We start from the raw sequence: 17433 nt of genomic DNA, 5'->3' as shown, positions 1-17433 counted from the left end.
ATGTTTTATATATTTATTAAAACGTATATGTGTTTTATATATTTATTAAAACGTATATGTGTTTTATATATTTATTAAAACGTATATGTGTTTTATATATTTATTAAAACGTATATGTATGTTTTATATATTTATTAAAACGCATATGTATGTTTTATATATTTATTAAAACGCATATGTATGTTTTATATATTTATTAAAACGTATATGTATGTTTTATATATTTATTAAAACGTATATGTATGTTTTATATATTTATTAAAACGTATATGTATGTTTTATATATTTATTAAAACGTATATGTATGTTTTATATATTTATTAAAACGTATATGTATGTTTTATATATTTATTAAAACGTATATGTATGTTTTATATATTTATTAAAACGTATATGTATGTTTTATGTATTTATTAAAACGTATATGTATGTTTTATGTATTTATTAAAACGTATATGTATGTTTTATGTATTTATTAAAACGTATATGTATGTTTTATGTATTTATTAAAACGTATATGTATGTTTTATGTATTTATTAAAACGTATATGTATGTTTTATGTATTTATTAAAACGTATATGTATGTTTTATGTATTTTTTAAAACGTATATGTATGCTTTATGTATTTATTAAAACGTATATGTATGCTTTATATATTTATTAAAACGTATATGTATGCTTTATATATTTATTAAAACATACATATATATATATGTATGTTTTAATGTATTCCTTGTTTATTCCTCTCACTAGAATGTAAGTTCCTCAGGTGGAGGGATTATTGTCTCTCTAGTCTGCTACTGTATCATCAGTGTGTAGGACAGTGCCTGGCATAAGTTCAGTAAATATTTGTTGTTGAGTGAATGGATGTTTGCAAACTTACCCTAGGTGTCACCTACGTATATGAAAATGATCAGTGATTGTGTGTATTGCATGTATATTGTGTGATTGAAAATTTTTCTGACATTTTTAATTACAGAAGGCCTTACGACCGGATATGGGCTATAATACATTAGCCAACTTTCGAATAGAAAAGAAAATTGGTCGCGGACAATTTAGTGAAGTTTATAGAGCAGCCTGTCTCTTGGATGGAGTACCAGTAGCTTTAAAAAAAGTGCAGGTAAGATGATTTTAATTATATAAATCAATGTAAAATTATACTATGTGAATTGTAGATGAGAAAAGTATATCCTGAATGATTGGGTACTGATAGCCTTAAGTTGAGAATGCTGGGAAAGAATGAACGTTGTATTTTAAAAGCCAGAATCAAGTGTAGTATGGAGTGGAAGTATTAGTTTTAACACTATTTCTAGGCTTTAAAAATTTAGCTCGTATTGAACCTCAAAAAGCTTTCACAACTCTAGATTTTAAGAGGCAGATTTGAGTCATCACCATTACTTCTACCTGGACATTTAACTAGATGTTGAATACTCACTGAAGTTCTGCAGCTATAGGCACTGTAGTCAGAAACTAGAGTCACAAAATGTACTGCCCGAAGTTAGTAAATGGCAATTAAACTATACCAGCAAAAAAATGAAAGGAAAATGAAGTGAACTTTATTTACTTGGAAATAAAAACAACGAGGCAGATAAAATTAGAACATTGATACCTAACTTTAAAATCTCTTATTGTATTTGTGTCATTCTGGAATCAGATTTGCTCTCTAATCCAGACCCTTTTCTGTCTTCTCGAATTCATTTATCTTGCTCCAGCTCCTCTTTCCAAGTCCTGCCCTAAACCTGGAGTTGCAGTTCCACTGAGCTACCCTGGAATGCTCACTTGCCAGAGCCCTGAATGTTTCACTTGCCCTAATGAGATCCTCTGGCCTAGAAAGTACTTGTCTTTTTGCCTTCCAGTGTGTATGACATCAAACAATAAATCACATGGTGAATCATACACTTTTACTTCCCTTTTTCAATTATGGTAATAGTTATTCTTCACATGTGCTACAGCCTATTTTGCTTTGCAGCTGTTATCTTTTTTCTGCAGAGACCTGTGAAATCTAAATGTCTTTTTTTTTTAAACTTCTTAAGATGATTAGTATACTTGTGACAGCCAATATAGAGATGAACAGTTTTAATTTACATTTAAAAATGAAACTAATGATTTATAAAAGGTTTTATGTGGTATATGTGTTAGATGTAAACAACAATAGAGATACCCCCATATCCACAAGCCAGCTTAAGAAATAAACATTAAAAATATTTTTGACATGTGTGTGCCAGTCCCTTTCCTCAGAGATAACCATATCCCTGAATGTAATGTTTATCATTCCTTTGTTTTTCTTCATTGTTTTTCCTACATTGGTATGAATTTCTAAAATAGTCTATTGTTTACTTTTGCATTTTTTTTAAACTTTACGTAAATGAAGCATGTTTTATATATGTATTACACACACACACACACACACATACACACACACACTCGCACAGAACTTGCTTTTTTCACATAGCATCGTGTTTGAGCAATTAGTCCGTGTTGGTGCATGTGCTGTAGTTTATCCTTTTTGCTACTGTATAATATTCACTTGTTCTTGTTGATTGCTGTTTAAATTGTTTACAGTTATTTGCTATTACAAACAACGCTTCCCTGATATTCTCATGTCTTTCCTAGTATACAGATACAAGAATTTCTCTCTTGTTTGTGCTTAAGAATGGAAATGACTGCATCCCACAGGGGATGCATGTGTACTGCAAGTTAATGCCAAGTTGTTTTCCAAAGTTGCACTGGTGTAAGTTTTCACCAGCAGCGTGTAAGAATTGCAGTCTTCTATGTTTTAATATGCCACTCAGAGCTTAAGAAAACACAATATGGAATGTAGTTATTAGTGTTTATGAAAGAGATTACTTTTGGAACGATTATTCCCTTACAAAAGAACTCTTTTGATTCATTTTTAAAATGGATTAAATTTCTACTATGATCTCTGAGCACCCAGGGAAATAAAAAAGAAACTAGTGGTATTATTCCTGCCCTTCAGGGGAAAAAGAGTCTATTACAATTTAATGTTAAACCCTGTGGCATGAGTTCCTGATTTAAATAAGAGTTCACAGAATGGAGATGTCAATTTGAGCTGTTGGAATTGGTGGAATTGGAACTTAAGCCAGCTATAAATGTGAGCCCAGATTGTGGTGAGCATTGGAGCCAGACAGAGGAATTTGAACCATAGGCAATCGAGGATGCACTGTGGACTCTCAAGTAGGGTAACAATCTTCAAAATCCATTATTTTCAAAATAAAATTACAAGCTCAACATACAGAATAGAGTGGAGAGAACATAGCTGCCAATCTGCCACAGATTGTCAAGATGGGAGGTTGGATGGATTGAGATCCATTTGGAGGTCTCTGGGGACTCTTGGATCCCTTCTCTGATTCTGAGTGTGGAAAACAGGGCTCAATTCTGTCTCTAGTGATATTTTTTACATTGCGGAACCTTCTCATTACAAACAGAAAGAAAGAAGGGAAGAAAGAAAGAAACAATGGAGGAAGGGGTGGAGGGAGGAAGAAAAAAGCTCTTGCTGCATTTTTCTATTGATTGGAAATTTGAATAAGTGTGAGTTAATTTGCACAATTGTATTTCCATTCAGTATTAATTGGATATTACCCTCTAGCTGCGTCTGTTTTACGCTGTGATAAACCTCAAATTACTGTAGGAAGTTAAAGTTTATTCTTTTGGATTATCCTATTCCTTTCTGCTTTAGTGTTGATATTGTGACATCTAGTTTAAACCTAATTTCTTCATAGAAGACAGAAATGATATTGTGAAGATATTCTTACCTTATTTATTAGGGAGCAACGCCTTAAACCTTTGTAAGGAGAAATATATTTGCATTTTAGACATACTGATTCTTGTGACATATTACACTTGTGCTGAACAGGAAAACCCATGGTTCTTTCTTTTTAAAAAGTCATCTCTGCAGCTTAAAATACAAAATTTTATAATATTGCTGACCAATGCCTTTCCTTTTTGAAGAATGCTAATCTAACTTTTTTAAAAAACCCTAAAGAATTAAATATTGAATTTCCTCATACAGCTTGTTATTTTAAGGCTATATTACTTGTCTCAAGAACTGTATTACTGTTCCCAGGTCTACTAGACTCCTTCTTGAATACTTCGGTTGAGTTCATAAGCTAAAGTACTGGTTTTATCATTCATTTCTCTGCTCACAAATTTTTAATGAGATACCATCCAGAATCCTCAGCTTAGTTTTTAAGGCCCTTCCCTACTTTGTGCCACTCCATTTAGTTCACTTATTCAGGGCTGTTAACAAAGGATGTGTTCAGCTCTGGCCATTTTCCTGCAGGTTTGCCTGTTACCTGTATGGGAAAGAAGAGTATGTGCGCTAAATGCATGTTACTTCTTGGAAATCATAAAGGGATCTGAGAGCCTACAGTATATGGCAACATTAACCAATCTTTTTGAAAATTTACCTGTATCCCATCATGGTTCATTTGCAAAAAAATAAGATGGTACCTTAACTAATAGAACAATTTTGAAATTCTCTGTACCAACTTTGCTTTTCTCTCTTGCCTCCTTCAGTGCTTCCCTTCCTGCTGATCATTGAATTCATTCCTCCAGTATTTATTGACCACCTAGGTCAGTGTCTAAGGCTTTAGGAAGATTAAGATAAACATAATGAGACTCATGGGATTCTGGTGGGGGTGCAACAAAGACACCTCTAACATAATGAGATAGGCACTGTGATAGGAGCAGCCTTGAAGAGAACAGGTGTGAGGAGGAGCTTAGGAAAGAGGCTTCACAGAGTTTGTGAGCTGGGTCTCAAAACTTACGTTCTTTATGTTGGAAGATTATCAAAAACTTCTTTTGATCTGGTATATGCAATCTCTATTTTATTATATTTTGCTCATTGATTAGCGCTATAGGATTGAAGTTGGTTTTTATTTTATCAGTCCGACATAGTGTTACAGTAGTGTGAATTTGGGGTCTCGCTGTTTCTTAGTTCTTTGACCATTGTTACTCTCATTTTTAAATAATACGTGAGCTGTTTTGATCCTTTGTTCATTAATGCTTAATTTCTCTTTGCTTACTCTTAACTATATTTCTAGATAACACTATTTTACTGTGTGGCAGCCATTGTCAGTGAGATTTTTTTTAGGAAGAAAAGCTAAAATAATACTTTATGTATTTATACAAATAAACATAAAGTGATAATATCGTTCAGATTCACCTTTTGATTCAGGTGATCTCAAAAAGTCTTCCCCAAAGTATTCTTTGATATTGAATGCTTACCTTTTATTTACTTATGTTTGTTAGCTGCTTTAAAGTATTTTTCAAGCAAATAACTTTTTAATTTCTATTAATAAGTTACTTTTTACTCATGTTAATTTTAGATTCTGCATGTTTGCATATAATTAGAAATTAGGATTATATATGATCAGAAATTTGTGGACAATGATAGCACTTCCATAATACATAGAGTGATTTTAATATATTCATAACCTCTGTGGCTCTGCATTCAATCTCTTTTTCAGTGTTCATTGTGATTAATAAATTTATCTTGCAGCTTTTATGAACTTCATTTAATCTCTATAGACTTCCTTTCAGATTTCCAATTGTTATTTGAATAAATGAAAACTAAGCATTTGTAAGAATAATTCATAAATGACATTTAAAAAATACAGAACAATTTGGTAAATTAGTGTTAGTTTTTACTTGTCAAGGTGGAATAGGCTTTTATCTTTAAAATTAAAGCTTTTTAATTTTAATTACTTGTACTTGCAATCTTAAGCATTTCTAAGCAGATAAACAGAAAATTTCCAGTTTTATGGAATGTTTAACATTTTGGGGTTAAACTACTATATGGCAGACACTGTACTTGACAATAGGGACACAATAGTGGGACACAATAATTAAATCCAACAATTTTGTGTGGAAAATAGACAATAAATCAAATAATTATAGCAAAAAATAAGTCAAATAATTATAGCCAAAAAGGAAATGACTATGCTGTGGTATTAGAGACAAACTAGAGGAGGAGAGCATTTTAGATAGAGTGTGCAGCAAAGGCCTCTCTGAGGATGTGAAATTTAAGCAGAGGTGGAGGAGAAGGAGTCAGTCATCTGAAGGGTAGTGACAGGAAGGTTCCAGCTGTAGAGCCGGGCACAGTGACTCATGCCTGTAATCCCAGCATTTTGGGAGGCTGAGGCGGGCAGATGACAAAGTCAAGAGATCAAGACCATCCTGGCCAACATGGTGAAACTCTGTCTCTACTAAAAATACAAAAATTAGCTGGGTGTGGTGGCACACGCCTGTAGTCCCAGCTACCTGGGAGGCTGAGGCAGGAGAATCGCTTGAACCCGGGAGGTGGAGGTTACAGTGAGCCGAGATCACGCCACTGCACTCCAGCCTGGAGACAAAGCAAGACTCTCTCAAAAAAGAAAAACAACAACAACAAAAACTTGCTTAGTATATATTTTTAAGTACTTCGTTTTCTGCATTTTAAATGGTCTTTCTTCTAACAACTTGACATATGCCTTTTTAAGGGGATATTTCTGTTAAGTTACTAGAAGCATTTCATTTCCTTTTAAAGAAATCTAGTGTTAACCTTTTCAGTTTCATTAGCTATGAGTAATTTTGGCAAAATTTTAAGATGACAAAAGAAAACCTTTAAAATGATTCAGAGAATACCAAGAATTTATCAGTCATTACTTGCCTAACCACAGCTCATCCCTTGCTCTTACCAAGTATAAAATGAGTTTAAAAACCTGAAGAAACTTTGGTAGAGCTGAATGAAAATGATACCTCCTGAAGACTTGTTTGTACATATTATATGCAAGATGTTATTACAAAGTCCATATTTTCACCCAAGACATACTGCTTTTTCTTGCTCATGAAATCATCGGACAGCTTTGAATCTGTGTTTGGGAATGATGTAATCTAAATATTCATTATTATTTATTTTTGTCTTGACTTGTTGGCTGAGAGAAAAAGAAAGATACTTCTGAATTTCCAGTTAAATGTATTTGTAAATGTATTTCGCTCAGAATTTAGTTTTGCTTTAGATGTGCCATCAATGCTTATCTCTCCCTGCGTTTGAGGAGTGACTTTTGATATTATTGAAAATTCAGTTAAAAATAAAAGTCAATTTGTAATTCTAAATTAATTTTTATAACTTGAATTAAAGATTTTCTATGTAGCATGTTTCTGTCTTGATATGTTGTATCTCGTTATGGTTTCCTAAAACTCTTATACATCTATTATTCATTCTTATCTCATTCACCCTCTTTTGTTTTTTACAAATGTTGTTCCACATCATAGAGACATTGATTACTGAGAGATTAAATACATGTATGTCTCCAAGTTTGTGATTTTCTTCATTTTAATTACTGGTACTATATAGGCATTATTCTTTCTCTGCCTCCTAAAACAAACAAACAAAAATACCAGGAATTCCATCAAGATCTGATATACTTACAATTTTGTGCTTTCCAGTGTATCTTTGAGTTATCTCAAATTCCTTGTAAATAGCATTTCCTGAGAATGGCATCAGCACTCACGATGCGTCAAGAATCAGTTATTTCTCATGCCATTTTGATTTAAAGTGCAAGTAGTCTGTGTGTGTGTTTCATACCTATAACTAATATCAAGTTCAAATTTTTCTATTTCCATTAGTGTTTGTTTTATTGTTTAACATGTTGATGTAGCAATCCCTTTGGGGAAATGAATGGCATTTCTATGTGAAATTGCTAAATGTAAAGCTTATTCCTTCAGTTCAAGAACTTTCGATTTTACACACACACACACACACATATATATTTTTTCCTGAAGGGCATTACGCATTCCTGCTTATATAAATTACTTATTGAGAGCCCTTCCAGCCAGCCATGCTCACCCCCATTAAGGTTCTTACATCACGTTGAACAAGTAGCACTTACAAGTTGCGTGTTAATTTTCTGTGTTGCAGTCTGCATTCTTCATCTGACACTGTGCATTTTAAAGGACTGCAAGATGGTTTTCTTATTTGTATCTGTAATAAAATCTGATAGTAAGATGGCATTCGGTGTGGATTTTTATATGTAGAAAGGGTGGACATTAACAGTTTAAGCTTGTCTGTACTCAGGATCAGGTTATTTATATTAATCATTTGTGTGTAGAGTTAAAACTATGATGCTCATGGAGAAAATTTCCACAAGGTTTTTCCTTCCTTCCATAAATGGTGTCCTATGGTTTGTTCTTTAATACTGGTAATTTTTTTAACCCCTGCTATTGGTGTCCATTTATATATAGCTCATTTTGTCAAAGCTTCATGTATACAACAGCTTAATGTTAGCCAAAACATATCTTACTAGATAGGTTATGCGAACTTTGTGATAGTGATTGATAGTGATTTGCCACTCATAGTCCTTTCCTTTTTTTTTTTTTTTTTTTTTAACCCCTTTTCCTTTCCTTGCTGTTGTTTCATTGTGTTGCATTCTGTTCCATTCTGAAATCATGGTAGTTAACATGAGTTTACTGTGGCTGACATGGTTAGAATTACTGCTAATGGAAAAAAGAGAAGTTAACTCTCTTTAATATATGTACCGGCATACATATTTCTTCTTCTGTTATTTGATTAAGTGGGAGAAACTTTGATGTAATCTAGTCTGTCTCTTTTTGTAAACCATTAACTAAGCTAAGGCTTTATATTTTTTCAAATCTTAAACAGTATGCAGTGCTCAACTATTTTACATTAAAAGTTGCAGAACGTAAATTTGACACTTGAAGTTTTCATTAGAAGTAGTAGAAGCAAAATAATGTTAGTGAAAAAGCATATATATCATTTTATATACTGCTATTTTCACTGTGTAAAAAGCACATGCATTTGTACAAGAAATAGAAGGGACTGAGCCAAAGCTAAAATTCTTTAAGGCAGTGAGTTTATGGATTTTATTTTTGCTTTATAATCTTATCTAATATCTTCATATGGTTTTTTTTAAATTAAGAAAAATTAGAACTTTGTGTATCTTTGGATATTAAGAATGATACCTAGAAAAGGTGCCTCTTATAGGCTGTAATTATACACCCTTATTCCATATTTACTTTTATGCATTAGATATCTTTTGTTTCTGGCTGGCAGAATCCTATAATTCTTTCAAGTTTCACCTCTAATGTTACCCGCCACCCGACATGGGAGGAATTTCTTCCTTAGGTTTCTAATACTATACTTTGTACACACATATATTTTAATACTTATTAGCTAGTTGTGTATGCATTAGACTTTTTGACAGCCTGGCTCATTGAGAAAACGCTGACTATGGAGCTAGAACAACCTGGCTTCAAGTCCTGATTCTGTCCTTTACTAGTTTTATGATCATAAGCATATTATTTGATCTTTTTGAGCCTCAATCCTCATCTTGTTATTGCGGCCAATACTACCTATCTTATAAGATTGCAATGAAGTTTAAAGCATCACGTGTAAAGAGGCCAGCCCTCTCTGGTAGTGTCTAATAACTACTTCTCTAATTAAAAAGACTTGGATTCTGCCACTCCTTTGACATTGTACCTTCTTTTCCTGGAATGTTAGCTGGCTGAATCAGGAAGACTTGATCAAGCTGATTACTAAAAATGTCATTAATTTTTTTATTTGTTATGTAGCTAGGGTTTTAATCAGCTTGCAGTACTGACTTAGATTTTTTTTGCAGTCTCTAAGATATTGCTTTTTTAAATGTTATTTTCCACACACTTAGAACCTTGAGAGATTTGTGTTTTCAGAGACACATGAAATATCTTTTTGATTGTATTTTTTATTTTTATGTTTTTAACAGTAGGTTAATATTTTTCAATCTTTTCTTTGTTATCTTCCCCCCAAGCTGCCTGTTTAGACATTTCTTCCTAATTACCTCTACCCATGAAATTTTAATTCCACAAATACGGTATATATGTTTATGTGCAGTACTGTATGTGTATCTATACTTTATACTTAATAGAGTAAAATTTTATTACCCTTCTCCTCAAAGAACCAATTTTCACCCCCTTGGAATGATATCACCCTTGTCAAGAATGCATGCATCAGACCTTTTAGACATGATTTGATGGAACAGATTAATGGTTCAGTGCTTGGGTTCTAGACGGATAACTCTGAGAATGAATTCTGCTTGCTCTGTTGATTAGCTGTGTGACATTTTGTCAGTCTCCTTAGCTTTCTAAAGCTTCTCTTCTTCATCTGTAAAATGGGAATACTACTATTATCATCCTCATAAGGTTGTGCAGTACATTTAGCATATATTAATTGCTCAACATATATTAGCTATTACTTTATCATCTTAATAATCACAACTTTAATTTTGTTCATTGGAACTTAAGACCTGAGTGTTAAGGGATATCTAACTGTTCTCTTTATCCATTTTTTAAATACTGACTGCTGAAAATGTAAGCATTGTTGGTAACATAAGATACCTACAGACCTCCTTAATAAAGAAAAGCTAATCAGAAAGAAAATTCCTTAGTGTACATATAATTACATGTAGAGTATTAAAATGAATTTACACAATAGCTTGAACAATAGGTTATTTTATTAAGTAATTCTGGGTTCTATTTTTAGATATTTGATTTAATGGATGCCAAAGCACGTGCTGATTGCATCAAAGAAATAGATCTTCTTAAGGTAATTAATGAACTATTGACTCTTGAACATAACGGTGATAAAAGTGATTTACTAAAATATCACACTTAAACACAAAAAGGTTTTTAAGACTTATGCTACGCTGATTTCAAGTAATATTATATAAGGTTAAATTTCAGTATACTGAAGAATGTAGTTATTTTTTGGATTTATTGTTAAATAATATAATCAGAACATTTGTAAGATCAGCTTTTTTTTTCTCATTTCAAAGTAGGAAATAGATAAAATGGGCATAAAACATTGAAGAATTTTTTTCTTGACCACCCCAGCAAGACATATTCTAAAGGTTAAGTAATATAATTAGTATTATCTCACCATGTATTATATTGAGAATGTGGACTAATCAAAATGGTTCACATGCATTTTCTAATGTTTCAATACTTTTTCCAGACTTAGAAAGAGTGCATGTAAAGAGTATGCCAGGAATTAGCTTTTTAGTTTCTCATGTACTAAGAATATGACTGACATTTCAGTTATTTCTGCACTGCTTCTTTTACAGTGAAGTTTCTTTTGAGAAATGCTGTGGCCTATGCTGTATTTGTAACTTTTAGTTAAGACTCGGCTGTTTTTTTATGCCATCCGTTTGTGTTAGTGCCTAACCAGATTTATGCAAAAAGGAAAAAAGTAAGGTCAAAACAATGTTTCTGACTATTCTGTTAGTTGTAGTTATTTCTTGGCACATGAAGTAGCTGGCTTAAATATATGTAAACTTTTACTGTGGAAATAGCATGTCATCATAGAAAATTTGCGGCGAAAACTTTAAGTAGAAAGAAGAAAGTCACCCATACTTTCTGCATAATTTCTCTGAGAAACAATTCATCTTGTATTAATGTGTTTAAAGATTGAACAAAAGGATTGCAAATGAATAGGGACTGATACATATATTTCTACAAGGTAAAATTTTTCTTAGGGATGATTTTGTGAATTGGCTCACATGGATAAGTCCTGTATGTTATTTGATATAAAAGCAATAGTTAGATATAGTATAGTAGATACCAGCTGTGTTTTGTCTACTAGCTGGAGTTATTCTAGGACCAGCCATAACTTCCAAGTAGGAGTAAAAATGGATACTTTATTTATCATTGAGTGTTCCTAAATGGAAGTTCTCATTTTGAGGATGTAATTTTTAGCAGTTGGTGACCTATTTCTATCATTTACTTCTTGCATCTGTTGATATGCTTATTGGGCATAGCAGTACTTTTAAATTAAGATTTAAATGCAAAATATATTATTTCTAATAAAGAATATTAAGATAAATTAATTTATACCTAGTTTTACTTTTAATAATTGTAATATTTGTTTCACAATTCACTAAAGAAAAGTATACTGTCATGTTAAGATTTCTGTAACTTAAAAAATACAGTTAAGTTTGTTCTTAAGTATAAAACTATAAGTGACTCTTGGATATTTACAGTAAGAAAACTTTCTGATGCCTGTTTTATTTTCTCAGCAACTCAACCATCCAAATGTAATAAAATATTATGCATCATTCATTGAAGATAATGAACTAAACATAGTTTTGGAACTAGCAGATGCTGGTGACTTATCCAGAATGATCAAGGTAAGTTTTAAAAAAATTGTCTTAATGTTTTGTTTTGTTTTTTCCTAATAGAATTGTCTGTTAAACACATAGGGATATTAGATATTTTAAACTAAAGACCTCAATGCAAGGCTTATCTGGTAGATATGTAATAAATAGTAGATGGTTAGTGATCATAATTCTGAAACTGGTTTACTTGGTGATGTTTACACTGATCAGCTTAAATATCTAAACACCCCAAAACCAACTTGGAAAGAGGCCAAGATACTTGTCTTTTGTAAGTTGAGTTAAAGTTTTGCTGTTTGATTCTCTGAGCAGACCATGCTTGATCCTGTGTCTCTGGACATGAGTAAAAGGAGGCAGAAAGAGACTCTAGAGCAGCCTGACCTGTTTCTGGGGGGGATCCATCAAAGAAAGTGGGATTTGCAGTCAGACCTTGGATATCAACCCCACATAAAAGTTGTTTAACCTTCTTTTCTAAGGGCATATTAATTCATAATTAATATAATTAAGTTGTTTAACCTTCTTTTCTAAGGGCATATTAATTTGGTTTAAGTTCAGCTGCAATTAATAGAAACCCTTAAATAATAGTAGCTTAAAAACTTTTTGTCCTTGGGCCAGTTACTTCTCTGTGTCACATTTTCTAAAAAACACAGTAATAATAGAACCTACTTTATAGGATTGTTGTAATGATTGAATTAATTAGTATTAATTAAGAGCTTAGAAGAATGCCTCACACATTGTAAGGCTATGTAAATTTATCTGCTGCTGCTATTATTATTGTTATTGTTATTATTTCTCTGTCACATAAAAGTCTGGGGCTAGTATGGTAGCTCTGCTCTATCAAGAGTATTTTAGAGACCCAGCCTATTTCTAGCTTATCAAGTCACACTAGGCTTGAAGGGACAAAGAGTACATGCTGGCTTTATCTTAAAGCACATTCCTGAGTGCTGCCTGTCACACAACATTTTCAACTTCATTCCCTTGGCCAGAATGTAGTCTCATGAACCTATCTAGCTGCAAGGAAGGCCGGAAAAGAAAGTCTTCATTCAGCTGGCCATGTGCCCAGCTAAACTTCTGTTACTATGGAAGACAAGTTGAACCATATAGAAACAAACAAGAATAACCGAATGAGAAAAACAAAAGCTATTTATTCGAGCCTGCTGTAGCAAGGGAGTCAGCCAATCATCACTTGCATCTTGGCAGAGAATTAAAAGCAAGCAAAGGAATGAAAGGTTTATAGAGGGAAGAAAAGGGAAGCCTTTGGGTATGCCCTGATGGGAGGCTGCTGACGTAGAGAAGCTATAGACCGGCTGACTAGAAACAGGACTTCCTTGTGATTAGTTAGGAGTACGTATTTGGCTTTCTCTGGTTGGTCCTAGTTAGAGGCAGGAACAAAATTAGGGAAGTTGTCAGTTATTTATCAATTGTTATGGAAGTTACTGTTTAGCTTCCTAGATTGTCACTAGAGATAGCAGTCTGGCTTCCTGCAAGTCTAACTTATAGCACGCTGGCTTCCTGTGTTGTTTAGTGTAGATAAAGAGTTGATTTCCTGGCCAGGTAGGAAAGATTGATATGTGGTTGGATATATGTACATACATTAGTACATATGCCTTTAAATAGATGAATGGATATGTGTACATACATTAGTACATATGTCTTTAAGAAGTATACATATAAACATAACTATATATTATATTACTTAACCATCATAATAAAACTATATGACCGGTATTACTGACCCAATTTTATTTATATGGTCCTTCCTTTTTCTCCCTCATTCCCATGTCCCAGAAATAACCTCTAACCTTTATGTGCATAAAACCTTCCCAACTTTACTTACTATCTTTATACCCATTTAAATATAAGAATATATACTAATACATGTATTCTTTCTCAGACACATCACGATTTATTTTATTACTTTGTTAATAGATAATTGGATTGTTTTCATTTTTTATTCCTACAGAGAAATCTCAAGTACAAAGCCTCATCTACATCAATACAACTATATCTATACATACTTTATTGTCTGTTTCTATCACATAGATTCATATAAATATTGCTAAGTAAGAGTATGCACATTTTAAATGATAATAGCTATTGCCAAATTAGTCCCTTAAATAGTTAATACCAATTTGTAGCTTTTAAAAAATAGCTCTAGATTTTATTTTTTCATTTATTAGACATTTACTATGTGCCAGGTACATGGTTCATGGCTTTTTGGAGCTCATTATCCAGTGGGAGAAACAGGCATTTAACTAATACTAATATAAAACTATATACCTGCAGTTGTAATAAGTTATATAAAGGAAAAGTGTGGGTTATAAGGGATGATTATAACACGACCTCTGAAACTACACTGGTAAATTCAGATGGCAATTAAAGGATTTTAATCAGTTGTCCTAGTTATTTAATCTTAATGATTGAGCCAGTTTCTACATCAATAAAATTGGGTCAGTAATACCTGTCTTACAGTGTTGTTATGATGGTTAAGTAATATAATATATAGTATGTTTATATATATACTTTTTAAAGACATATATACAAATGTATGCACACATACCCATCCATCTGTGCCTGTATGCATGTGTGATATCTGATAGGTATTCACATTTTCTTTATTCCATTTAAACCTCTGATCACTACTCTTCTTCTAGCGTCCTTGCATCATACAAATCTACCCTTTTCTACTCTTCAAAGTTGACTTTATTCCTCCAGTTTTACAGAGTATTTAGAAGTCACTAGACAGGAGCACCCTTACCTTCCCATGACTGAACCTGCTAGACCTACTTGTGTCTGTTACTGTTCTCTCCTCCTTCTCTCCTGTTACCATATTCTTGTTAGATAGGAGGGATTGTTATGTGTCCCTCCACCTGGGTTCTCTATCCTTTCTCTGCCTGTATTCTCAGAAATCTTAATTCCTATCATTATCTGTTCCCAGTCCTAGATTTATAACCATTGTGCACTTCTGAGTGCCTTCTCTCATCATTTAAATATGCTCAGGTCACTGTTATTTTAAACGTATTTACATGTATATACATGCACACACGCTTGTTCCCCATTCATTCATTCATTCAAGAAACTTATTTTCCAGTGGGGAAGTCAAATAAAATTCTAAAAGCAAGTAGAATATATTATGTGCCAGATGTTGATAAATCAATGAAGAAAAATTAAATAAGGAGTTTGGAGGAGGTGTGTTGCTATTTTATTTTATTTATTTAATTAATTTTTTTGAGATGGAATCTCAGTCTGTCGCCCAGGGTGGAATGTAGTGGTGCGATCTTGGCTCACTGCAACCTCTGCCTCCCAGGTTCAAGCAATTCTCCTGTCTCTACCTCCCTAGTAGCTAGGACTACAGGTGTGCACCACCACACCCGGCTAATTTTTGTATTTTTAGTAGAGATGGGGTTTCACCATATTGATCAGGGTGATCTCGAACTTTGACCTCAGGTGATCCACCTGCCTCAGCCTCCCAAAGTGCTGAGATTGCAGGTGTGAGCCACTGTGTCCAGCCTGTGTGTTGCTATTTTAAGTAAGATGATCTCAGAAGACCCTCTTAAGTCCTACCACCCTCACCTCTGCCTGCCTTTTCCTTCAATTACTACCCTAGTTCTTTTTTTTCCTTCATAGTCAGACACTTAATCCTGACCCTCTTTCCAACCTACCACACGTAATGGCTCTTCAATGACCTCTCTCATGAAAGCCAGAGGACTTTGTCCAGTCTTCATTCTGCTTGATTTCTCAGCAGCATTTGGCTCTGCTTTTCATACTCCTCTTCCTAAAACACTCCTCCACTGGCTTATTGAGTCCCACAATGTCTTGATTTTCTTCCTACCTCTCTAGAGACTATCATTTTTCTTAACTGACTCATTCTCTTCTTCCTGGCCTTTAATGATGGAATTTTAAGTTTCAGTCCTTGACTTTTTTTTTTTTCTTATGTTCTTACGTTATAGCCGATCTCATTCTTACCTATGGATTCAATTACTCTCTATACTCTTGTTGACTTCCAATTTTTTATCTTTAGCATGGAGCGCTCTTTAAAATTCTGACTCTATATGGCTCAATATGTCTGTAAACAAATTCCTTACAGACTACACATCCTCCCATGTTCCCTAATTCGAGGCCTGGCACCAGTTTATCTAGTTGTGCACTCTGGAAACCAGGACTTTTTTTTGACATTTCACTCTCCCTTACCTCTTCTTTTCAATCTCACCAGATTCTGTTTATTTTTTCTTCTAAATGCCTTTCAAATTTCTCCACCCAGCTCCCTTTCCATTTCTCTCCCTATCATCTCTCATTTGGAGAGAGCGAGAGCTTTTTGTCTCCCAGCATCCAGCACCCGTTCCTTAAATCCGTTTCTCCACTGGTCTTTAAGATGTTAGAAGGGAGAGAAACAAAGAAAAAAGAAAAACTTCCTTTCAATCAAATCTTTCTAGGTTTTCACTTTAAGGGTAAAGACTAAAATGTTTGGCAAGATTTAGCAAGCCTTGTGTGATACAGAAGATACGCTCCCTCAGAGAGGGTCAGAGTCCGTTTTGTGTATTCACATATCCCAAGTGCCTAGAGCAGTGCCTGGCACAGAGCTTGTGCTCAGCATATATTTGCTATGGAATCTGACTCCTGCTCTTGCTGTGGCACATTGGCCTTTCATTTCCTTGAATGTGATTTTATTTTACCTGGGATGCTCTTCTTCTCCATTCTTGGCTGACTTTATTTCTGCTTGTACTTCAGTTCTTTACTTAGGTATCACTTCCTCAAGTGTTTTCCTTTGACTCATAGAGTACTTTATGGTATAAGTGCTCCCAGAGTACCCTTCCTACATAGCACTTAGTAATATAATCATGTATTCATGTGTGTAATTATTTTATTGGTGTTTGTATTTCCCATTAGACTTAAATTTCTGTTGAGCACAAAGACCATGCTGGCTTTGCTTGCCTGGCTATCTTCAGCTTCTAGCTCATAGCACCAACTTCAATAAATATGTAGTGAATAGATGTATAGAAGTTGGTTGTTTTACTTCTATTACAATTCTCTGTTCCAGGGCTCAGTAGATAACATGGGTGATTGTATAACTGTCACAGCAGTTTCCTGCTGCTTTATGCTCTCGTCTCATAGAGAGTTGCTGTGATATTCAGTGTATTTTTTTACGGGAGTGGGGTTGGGTAGTTAAGAAATTCTAAAATTGTTTTCTGAACATGCTTATTAGTTCTATAAGCAGTTCTTTATAAAATAGATTATATCAGGAAAAAAAAATCGTAGGAACTTCTTTTG

At 33.5% G+C, this 17433-nt stretch overlaps 1 protein-coding gene across 2 annotated transcripts in view; it reads left to right on the top strand.

The window, feature by feature from the left end:
* The window catches only part of NEK7 (NIMA related kinase 7), a 157441-nt gene that overhangs the window by 93097 nt on the left and 46911 nt on the right, over positions 1 to 17433 (top strand). For both annotated transcript variants that reach the window (XM_002809656.5, XM_054523686.2), the window contains 3 exons: positions 981 to 1121; positions 10539 to 10601; positions 12070 to 12180. In XM_002809656.5, the coding sequence (XP_002809702.2) occupies positions 981 to 1121; positions 10539 to 10601; positions 12070 to 12180 (315 nt within the window). The remainder of the gene's footprint in view (positions 1 to 980; positions 1122 to 10538; positions 10602 to 12069; positions 12181 to 17433) is intronic.

This window comes from Pongo abelii, chromosome 1 (assembly GCF_028885655.2).
Source record: "Pongo abelii isolate AG06213 chromosome 1, NHGRI_mPonAbe1-v2.0_pri, whole genome shotgun sequence".
In the NCBI taxonomy this organism is placed as follows: Eukaryota; Metazoa; Chordata; class Mammalia; order Primates; family Hominidae; genus Pongo; species Pongo abelii.
Note: the sequence above shows the minus strand (reverse complement) of the source record. Positions and strands in the feature narration are given on the sequence as shown.